This window comes from Xiphophorus hellerii, chromosome 17, assembly GCF_003331165.1.
Source record: "Xiphophorus hellerii strain 12219 chromosome 17, Xiphophorus_hellerii-4.1, whole genome shotgun sequence".
NCBI classification, from domain to species: domain Eukaryota; kingdom Metazoa; phylum Chordata; class Actinopteri; order Cyprinodontiformes; family Poeciliidae; genus Xiphophorus; species Xiphophorus hellerii.
In genome coordinates, this window is record NC_045688.1 from 155,497 (window position 1) to 165,531 (window position 10,035).

At 43.7% G+C, this 10,035-nt stretch overlaps 1 protein-coding gene and 1 long non-coding RNA gene across 3 annotated transcripts in view; one reads left to right on the top strand and one right to left on the bottom strand.

Moving 5' to 3' along the window:
* Positions 1 to 9,839, bottom strand: svopl (SVOP-like). 2 transcript variants are annotated; one of them, XM_032589085.1, is made up of 16 exons: positions 9,565 to 9,835; positions 8,647 to 8,832; positions 7,347 to 7,444; positions 7,173 to 7,271; positions 4,840 to 4,911; positions 4,635 to 4,759; positions 4,496 to 4,559; positions 4,303 to 4,428; positions 4,087 to 4,215; positions 3,347 to 3,420; positions 2,835 to 3,031; positions 2,097 to 2,208; positions 1,497 to 1,578; positions 608 to 697; positions 417 to 530; positions 1 to 337 (listed from the first exon to the last, which is right to left on the bottom strand). In XM_032589085.1, the coding sequence occupies exons 2-16, from the start codon at positions 8,750 to 8,752 to the stop codon at positions 326 to 328; spliced, it is 1,500 nt and encodes a 499-aa protein (XP_032444976.1). In that variant the 5' UTR covers positions 8,753 to 8,832; positions 9,565 to 9,835; the 3' UTR covers positions 1 to 325. The 2 variants fall into 2 exon arrangements, with proteins under 2 accessions (XP_032444976.1, XP_032444977.1); XM_032589086.1 differs by lacking the exons at positions 1 to 337; positions 417 to 530; positions 608 to 697; positions 1,497 to 1,578 and having other exon boundaries at positions 2,103 to 2,208; positions 2,626 to 3,031; positions 9,565 to 9,839.
* The window catches only part of LOC116736572 (uncharacterized), a 15,889-nt gene continuing 7,796 nt past the window's right edge, over positions 1,943 to 10,035 (top strand). Inside the window, exons 1-2 of the long non-coding RNA XR_004342614.1 lie at positions 1,943 to 2,054; positions 5,841 to 5,843. This is a non-coding gene — a long non-coding RNA (uncharacterized LOC116736572). The remainder of the gene's footprint in view (positions 2,055 to 5,840; positions 5,844 to 10,035) is intronic.

Sequence of the window (10,035 nt, forward strand, 5' to 3'; positions counted from 1 at the left end):
TTCACTTGGATTAATCAGCTTTATTTTGGACATTTAAGAGACTGAAATGAAAAACCTGTTACAGCAGACAACACAAAGTCAAACAAAGCTCTGCATCTGTCAGGAAAAATCTCTGCAGTAACTTCAGTATGCTGACTGTAACAGCTGTTTTTCCTTCTGGTATTTCAGAACAAAAGAAGCTCTGGGTTGATTAGATGTGAACAAGTCCAGTATGAAGCAAAACACTAAACTCGTGTTTCTTTGACAATACAAACAGAAACGTTCCAGACTTCCAGGTCCAATAACACACAGAAAAACATCAAATAGAAGCTGTGCAGGGAAATCCTCAGGAGTTTTGCTGAAAAATAAAGAAGTTGACAGTTTCAGTTAAACGTGACAGTGGAAAATAGTTGTTCTAAAAAGATCCCATTTCTCACCAGCAAAGCTCGACCTCTGGTTTCTATCGGTAACAGGAAGTTTCCCAGAGCACAGATGACACAAGCAACCGCAAACGGAGTGAGAGCTTGAATCACAGACCGCGACATGAGCACCTGAAGTACACATAAAGCAATGAGACACAGCAACAGCAATCGGAAAATGGGATTTTTGAGCTGGACCTTGAACACACCTGTGCAATAAATGGAGCGATCATCCCTCCAATCCGACTGAACGAGGTGCAGAAACCCATCCCAAGAGATCGCGCTATGGTCGGGTAAACCTGGGATGAAAATCATTTGGAACAGTTGTTGAAAGGATGTGTGCAAACTTAACCAGGGTCTGCTACCCTTTTAGAATCAGAGTAGAAAAATCAGCTCCATCAACCAGGACTGTGTGAACTAACAGGGAATTTGATTTTGGTGTTCATATGCCCACAGTGTACAAGTATTAAGCATAATTATATGATCTCTAGTGGAAATAACAGATGAAAACCTTTTATGTACACCTTGTTATGTTTGGAAGTCAACATGAAGTAGGACCCGAGTTACTCCTTTAAGTTTAACTTGCTTAACAGAATCATATTTACATTCCCTCCATTCTTTCTTCTTTTCCTCCACTACACTAAGCAATACCCACATACGCCACCTAGTGGTGAACACAGAACACCCAACAATTTGGTTACTCAGAACTTTATCTGTATGAATATTAATGGACAAAGTGTGAAATGTGTGCACCCCTGTTCCAACTCCATGTATGGAGGATGAATATTCCTAGAGTAACGGCCCCATTAATGACCCCTACAAAGCATGCTGGGAAATTGTTGCAGATGGCAAAATAATCATTGTACACCAGAGATGCATTAACAATTAATAAAGGTTCTTTCTGCATTTACACGAGTGGTTATTAATGTGTGAAGAATGGTTCAGAAAATATAGCAAACAATGGATTTGTTGCTATCTAACATTTATCATTATTATTATTATGACTTCTAACAACAGGCATCTCAGAGGAAGCTGGTATTCAATCAGAACTCAGACCGTGCTGGATTATCTAAATGTGAAGCATTGATCAACTCTTACCTCCGCTGTGTAAATATAAACCACGTTAAAGTTCATGGAGACCAGAGATCGCAGCAGGAACAGCAGCACAGTGAAGCCAAACCTGAAGTAAGAAACAAAGTTTCCATAATGCAGCTCAGATGCATTAAAATATGCTAAATGGACATAATGAATATGTTTTTGCATCATAATGACTCTGGTCCCTGTCAGATTTCAGTGGACAGCACAGGAACTAAAGATCTGATAAAACCAGGTTCTAGTCATAAACCAAATCTCAACCCAGTTTAGAGACCTGGTCGTCATGGAGCCCAGAGCGCCAACTGGAATCTACGAAGCGTTTCTGCTGCCATTCATCTGAGCATCACATTTTCTGTGACTGTGTTGAACAGAAAGTGGACGGATATTATGCTGGAAAATCCCTTTTCTGTCTTTTATTCTTCTTTTTCTAATAATGATAATATGCATGACCAATAAAATGTACACCTTATTATGTTTGGAAGTCAGCATGACCGCAACTTGAGCACCTGAAGTACACATAAAGAAATGAGAGCTGCAGGGAAAAGTGGCTCTCTCTGAGATGTCCTTAGTGACTTATCACAGGAGACTCAGTGCAGTCCTTACATTGTTGTGCAGATGTTGACCATCATGAACAGAAGAGCTGTTAACAGTTGAAGCACAGTGAGACTTATCCTCCGTCCAAACACGTTAAGCAGGACGATGTTTAACGGAACCACTGGGAGAACAGAGCAGATGGAGAGTCACAGGCCCAGCTGGTGCAGAGCAACACAAATCACAATCTGGACAGACATGCTGAATAAAGTTTCCTGACAGAAAATCAGAAGACTTGTTGTTTCTATCGGACAGAGCAAAAAAAATCTATTTTATTCAGCAGCAATGTTTAAATGTTTTTTAAACATTTGCTGTTTAAAAAAATCTGTTCAAGATCTCTGATGTTCTGCATCTGTTCATCAACAATAGATCAACTACATTTACTACATGAAAATGTATAAGTGAACAAATTGAATTATGGTAAATGATTTGTACTTGTCTACTAATCTAATCTACTCCAGATTACTCCAACATGTTTCACTCTACATTCATTCATTCACCCTCTGATGGTGGCGAGCTACTGGATAGTAGCCACAGTTACCCTGAAGTGGTTTGACCAAGGAGAGACTGCCAGGCACAGGGAGTCCCTCTCGGGTTGTCGGGCCCCCTGGCCACCTGTTGGGCCACCACCAGCAGGAAAGGTAGGAGAAGCGTCTTGCCCAGGGACAGAGGTGGACGGAGCTGGAATCGGACCAGCAACCCTCCTATTGAGGATGAACCGGTCGTTAAGATTCAGACTGTTGGACTCACATGCGACTTCTCCCAGGGAGCTGATGAGCAGCGTCTGGTAGTCGCTGCTCCCAAAGGGGATGCAGTAGCAGAGTCCGCTCTCATGGCGGTGTTTGACCTGATGCTCTGCGTCGGCATTTATCACACACAGCAGGTTTTTCTCCAGCAGCTCTGAACTGCTCAGCACCGAGCCATAGTACGCGAAGGACGCCACAAACCTGCAGGACAGACAGAAACTAGATCCTGAGACTGTTTTTGACCTGGATGCTCCGTTGTTCCCCTTCCTGCAGCTCCGGGTTCAGGTTAGCAGCTTACAAAAATATAAATGCATGTAAATGTAGACTTTGACACTTTTGACACAAAGTGCTGTAGTAAACAGAAATAAAAAACACACAACTTTATTTTCGCAAAAATCCTGGACTCAGAAGCAAATAGGTGACAAGAATTTTTACGAGACCAATGTACTGTAGTGTTGATGGTGATGGACTCGAACTGATTCTGACAGCATGTTCTCAAAGATGAGCAAACTTTACCATGAGTACCAGAGCAGGAGGGACGTCCTCCTGAAGGTGGGACTGAACAGAATCCTCCAGCTGCCGCGTTCCCTCTGGGAAACAAACGTCACGCCATAAATCTATTTTTTCTCTTAAATGTGGTTTTAAGATCAGCATGTCAACAAAATGCATCTTCTAAAGGGACCCTAACCCTACACACACTCACCCCTACATGTTAAACACATACATAAAAACCACTGAACATGACGGTAACAGCTCAAGTCATATTTTGAAACAAACACAGCAGAAAACAATGGATTAAGGCAGGCAACCATCAGTCATCTGAAGTTTATGCTTATGATTTTTTCTGCTTCTTATCATAATGAAACAAGAAGAGAATTGTCCATTGCTGTTCCTAGACGCTTCCCTTTAGAGGGTTTTTAAGCCACTTCCAACTTTGATGAGATCTGAGAGCAGAATTAAACTCTGACGTCTGTCCTGGCCTGAGAGCAGAGGGACGTCTGGGTTTTCCGTCTGGACGTGTTAACTCAACAACAGAACCTGGTCAACGCAGAAGAAAATGGAGAGATGGACAGAAGCTCCCAACTTCGCTCTGGGTGAGATGGATTTTAAATGGGAAAATATGCAGCAACAGAACTACTGCATCATTGTTTGAGCCATGATGCAACATCAGGCCACAGCAAGGATTACAAGTCTTTACAGTAGTCAAGGTATTTCCTGTGTAATTCTAGGAAGATGAGACAGGAAGCAGAAAATACCAGAGCGGGCTCCACCAGCCGTCCAGGAGGAAGAGAAGCTCGGTTCATTCTGGCGATCCTCTGCAGGGTTTTGACGGCAGCATCGACTTTCCCTGCTGACACGTTGTAACGGGCCGACTCAGGAATAAACTGGGGGACGTCAGTTCAAACAGAAACATCACATGCTTTGACTGGGACAGGCATGACAGAAACACACAATTGGAGCAGAGCCTGCACCTTGAAGAGGAAGATGAGGATGATGCTTGGTGTGATGGAGAGCCGGATCATCCATCTCCAGCCCATAGTGGGAACCACCAGCATGCCAAGGAGGATGATGAGTATGGAGCCGGTCATCCAGAAGATCTGAAACACAAAGAGCTTCAGTGCTTCTGTTGTTTTGAGAAAGAAAGGTTGAGAGAGCAGAACTCACGGTGCCCAGAGGCAGCAGGTAGGCTCGATACTTGGCAGGGATGAACTCTGTCTTCAACACAAACCTAAAGAGCAAACAAACCATGTTTAGCTAATCAGAGAGCAGGATTTTCAGTCTATTGCTGTTTGTGTGAGCTGACCCCTGTGACACTCCTGCAACGCCGCAGCCCACCATGCTGCGCAGGAAGATAAACCAGCCGTACGTTGGAGCAAACGACGTGAGCAGAGAGAAATAGGCGCTCCACACATAACCTCCAAACACAACCTGAATGAAACACAAAGACCCGAGAGGAAGCACACAGAAAAAAATCAATGGCACTGCAACTGAAATCGGCCATTTCCTACCTTCCAGCGTCCGTATCTGTCAGCGATGTAACCGGCCAAAACTCCACAAACCATGAAGCCGACGAACACCATCTGAAGGAGACATTCGGTCAGTCAGTCATCGACAGCATAAACGCTAAACGTCCTGTACTTGTAGAGCGCCAGAGGACATTCAGTCACTCACAAACTGATGGCGGTGAGTTACTGGATCGTAGTCACTGCTGTCTGACAGAACCGAGTGTCATAAAGTCAAATCTTCACAATGTAGGCTGAAATAATCCCTTATTAATGCACTCTATTCATTCTGGTGTCCTAAAAGCGATGACTATGATTGTTAAATTATGTCTAAATGCTTTTGAAGCGGTTATGATAAACTGTTCATTTGGATACATGCTAAATAAAACTAGTTTCCAACATTGACACTAAATGAATGAACACGTCCTCTCTGTTCTTATTATGGACTCCTGAAAACAGAAAATGTTGGGAACCAGCAACAAATGTGGCCGTCGATGAACAAACTGTCCGGTTGGAACGTAGTGAAGGTGGCAGCACAGATCTTCTGCTCTCCATCCAGATAAACGGCCTGACATCAGCCTGACTTTGATCAGGTTCATAGCAGGAAAAAGAGCATTCTGGGTAAAAGTTACAGAAACAGCAGACATGTTCACATTGGTAGTCCGGCCTCCTCCAATCAATACCTGATCATTATTCACAACATTAGCTTCAACAGTGCAACACCATCATAACAAGTAGGATTTCCATGCGACCGTACGATTTCTGGGAGTGAGCTGTTAATCATATCTCGTTACACACAATTACACTAAAATTTGTCACACAAATGGAAAAACGTGGCAAACTTTGATCCACCACCCTTCAGCTAATCTTTTGCTGAAGCTTCTTCTCCGGTTTTCTCTTCACCTGGATTTGATGGACCTGGAACAGACTTCCTGCTTGGCTTTTCCACATTTAGTTCAAAGAGAGGTTCCCCAAGGTCAAAGGTCATAGTCAGGAGAAGAGTCCAGGAAGTTTTGCAGGACCATGTTAACAGCCGTCTCTAGCTAAAGACATTCCTGAAGTTGCACATTTCCAGATAAAACAGGAAGTGGTCCGGCCCAAAACTGTCTGGGAAAATGGGTTCTGGTCTGGCAGAACCAAACTGGAACCACAGGTCCAAAACCTATCACTGGAAGGAAACTGTACCATAGCAAAGCATGGTGGTGGCAGCATTATGCCCATGAACTGAAGGTACTGTGAAGGTTGAGGACCTCAGGAACTGGTCTAGATATCAGTGGGTCCAGATGAACAGCAGAATGGCTTCTTAGGAGGAACATTAGAAAAGTTCTGAAACATTCAGGATTCAGAACTCAGTCTGACAGAAACCTGCAGGTTCTCATGAAGGCAGCTACTCTGAAGCTGCTGCTTTGTCCATCTGACAGAGCGAGAGAGAGAGAGAGAGAGAGAGAGCTTTCACAAGGCAGGTTGGGAAGATCATTGAATGGTGAAGATGTGAGATGATGCCAGAGTTCTACCAAAAAGAACTGATAGCTGAATCAAAAGGCAAATTATTACTTTTCATCTCTGAACTTTGAAGCAACCGGGTTATTGCAGTCCAGACATTTTTCTCTCTACCAGAATAGTTTGTCGTCAGTTAATTGTACAATCTCAAATTATTGTTGAGAAACCTCAAAAAAAAAAAATCATCATTTTTACCATCACACAAACCTGTCATTTCAACAAGGATGTGTGTTACTTTGAGGACCTCTGTCTGGAGTTTGGGATCCTCAGGAGGATCTGGAGAGGGAGGAAGGTGTCAGGAAGTCATACCTGCAACCTAACACAATATTCTGAGGACAACCAATATGAAAAAATAAACCAGAAATTAGGTCGTCGTCGTCATCATCATCCTGCACTTATAAAGTTTCTTGGTTTCCTGTTTTAAGAAGTCTGAAAGCAAAACTTTCAGACTTCCATCTTCAGAACATGAATGGACTGATATCATCCTGATCTGTAGTCATGGATCCTGGAGCGCTCTCCTTTTTGTTCTCCTCAGAAAAATCCCTCCAGACAGAAATTCAGCTTCTTTTCAAATCTTGAGTACCAAACTATTCAGAGATTGTGCCAGTCCAGTTCTCCAACAGTTTCTTGAGTTAATGAGGGTTAATAAAATGTTAGTTAATAAAATGTTCGAAATGTTATCAAAGTTCTGCTTTGAATGTCTCCATAACCTCTGCACTGCAGCTCACCTTCAACAACATTTCAGATCATTTGAGTGACGTTCAGCTGAGTTTTACCAAAGATATTTGTGACACAGAGTTGAGTTTCTGCGTGGTTTGGCTTGGATGACAGAAACTCACCGTGGAGACGAGGGCGACCTGCCAGTCCTCCAAGCGCCACTCGCATCGAATCTCTGGAGAAACCACAGCTAGCAGCATGATCTCCATGGCTTCCACAATCTGCACAAAAACACAGCGTCAGTGTGCAGATGTCCCGCCTTCACTGCAGCTCTGCTGGGGCGAAGACAGACTCACATTGGCACTGCCCATGATGACAAACAGCAGGACGTGGAAGCGTCCAAAGCCGATGGTTTCCACAGCTTGCTCCACAGTGAACTTCTCATCTGCTGCAGCTGAAAACAGTCCAGAGATTCTTTGGAGATTAAATTCCTCCAGATCTGCACAGACGTCCACCTCCACTAGATTTATCTGGAGAATCTGTCGCACAGCTGGAGCAAGTCATGGACTCGTTCTGTCATCTTGTTGGAAATACTATGTTCCCTCACCAGCTCTCTATGAGGAACACCTGACCAGTTGCTGGTTAACACAAAGAGTCACTTAGCCAATCATGTGACAGCAACTCAGCACATCTAGACATGTGGAAAACAACTGACTGAAATTTAAAGCGAGCAACAGAATGGAGAAGAAGGGTGTAAAGGACATCAAGTAATGGAGTTTTATTTTGAAGGACTAGAAGTGCTAACTAGTTCTAGATGACAAAAAGGCAACAATAACTCAAATAGCCACTGGTTACCACCAAAGCATGCAGAACGGGATCTGTGAATGCACAACACGCCGAACCTTGAAGCAGATGAGCTACAACAGCAGAAGACCAGACGCTACTTTCTATCAGCTAACAGGAAACTAAGGCTACACCAAAACTGGACCAGAACAGGTTGGAGGAACAATACTTGGTCCAATGACCATCTGCCAGTACCAACTGAGTCTCAGCTGAGCCTTCCAGCAGGATAACGTCATTTCATCCAGATCAGACCATCTGCAACGTGGACTTGTCTGTTCTCCAATGGCTTCCTCTGAAGCGCAGCGCATCGTTAGGATGTTTGTGACCTGGAGCTTCTCACCATGGATCTGTAGCTGATTGATTTGTTGTCATTTCAATATGCACCAAAATCTCACTGGAATGTTTCTGAAACTCTTGTTGAATCTCAGCCACAAAGAGTCAAAGCAGTCCTGAAGACTGGTACCGACCCGGTTCTGGCAAGGTGTACTTAATAAAGTGGCCAGTGAGACTATGTGATGGGAACTTTTGTATGCATGTTGGAAGGGAAAATGTTCATGATTATTATTGCAGTTTATTGTTTGATAATTCCTCCTTACATATGATGCGACTTCCATGTGGATCTTTAGTTCCACCTTGAAATCTGTAATTAATCAGCAAAATAATCAGATATCTGGAAACTTCATCAATACTCCAGATTTCTAGCCTCTCATCCTCCGATTTCTCTCTTCTCAGATGAATAATTATATTTTTCTAAATAATTATCTGTCCAGGTAAAACCAGATGTGTCAGCATTTACCTGATCATCAAACTCACCATTGTTGCTGTTGTTGCCCTGCGAGTTGCCTGTAGGTTTTTCTTGCAGTTCCACCTGCTGCAGATGGATGGCGCTCACCAGCTGAGTTTTCATAGAGTCCGTCATTATAAGAGTACGAGTGTCAAACTCCAGTCCTGGAGGCCCGGTGTCCTGAAACTTTTAGATGAGCCTCTGCTGAACCACACCTGAACAGAATAATGAGGTGATTAAGGTTCTGGAGAACCGATCCACACCAGGAGGAGGCGATGAAGCCGTTTCATTCCAGGGTTTTGTACCTGTGGCTCATCTAAAACCTGGAGGCCTGGAGTTTGACAGCCTGTCCTAAAGCAAGAATCGTTTCTTTCAGAAACATTTCCTTCCCTGCAGCACCAAACTGAAACCTCAGACTTTACTCACACTGTCAGTTGCTTTCCATCAGTTTTACAAGGATTTGCCAAATTAGAGCCACCGCTAAATATATTTGACCTTTTCTATTTTCCCCGATGCTTTAATTAACTCGTCAAAATCAAATTAATACAAATGTTTTAAAAATAAGTATTTGTGGGTCTTTTTTGCTCATTTACAACATATTTAATAATAAACTGAATATCAACATAGGCTACATGAAGCCTGTTTGTGTTTTGTTTTTTTAATTCAACAGTAGCTGGAGAAAAGAGACGGTCCGGACCGGGAATCGAGCCGGGGACCGCAGTGGCTCAGGCTCTTCTCCCTGAATATTAGTCGGTGGTCTCGAGTTCTAGACCTCACCTGTACGCACTCAGGTGTTCCTACGCTCAACCGGCTTTAACGTGCTGACGTCGGTGGGCGGAGCTTACCGATCCTGTGCCGTATGTGAGATCATCGGTACCTGCTGTTGTTGGGAAGGAGGTCCGTGTTTAAAGCGCACTGGACCCGATGGAAGGAGCGAACCGACTCACCCTGATGTTGGAGCCGAACGCTGATCCTCTGCTGGGTTTTCATGCCGCAAATCGTCGCAGTGAAGATGAAGAAAAGCTCTGCTCCTCCTACTCACCTGCTCAGGTACATCAGGAAGTATCACCGAGCCAGAGGGTGGAGGGAGCTGCGTTCGGCGATGGGAGGAGTCCGGTTCCGCCCAAAGCCTGCAGGTGAGGAGGATCATTAACGCAAACAACAGAGAACCAGAACGGCCAGAAAACAAGTTGGGAAAGAAAAGGAGCAGCCCAGATTTCATCAGCCAGACTGGAACCGAACCAGAACATAAATCTGCTGTGTTTACTGAGCAGTGACTCAAAAGTAACGAAATATGGAGCTTTCTGGGTTGAACATGTTCTCTATCAGGATAAAAACAGCTCCAGAAATAAACAGGTCTTTGTGTTTTGAGATCCGAGGACTTTACAATAAAAGCAACGCTAATTTTAAGAAAATCT

What these genes read in the sequence shown, in the direction of transcription:
- svopl (XM_032589085.1), bottom strand. Translation starts at nt 8,752, where the DNA reads ATGACGGACTCTATGAAAACTCAGCTGGTGAGCGCCATCCATCTGCAG. An exon ending in AGGTCGCCCTCGTCTCCACG is followed by an intron (nt 4,912 to 7,172) that starts GTGAGTTTCTGT and finishes TGTCTCCTTCAG; the next exon opens with ATGGTGTTCGTCGGCTTCAT. An exon ending in ACAGATACGGACGCTGGAAG is followed by an intron (nt 4,760 to 4,839) that starts GTAGGAAATGGC and finishes TGTTTCATTCAG; the next exon opens with GTTGTGTTTGGAGGTTATGT.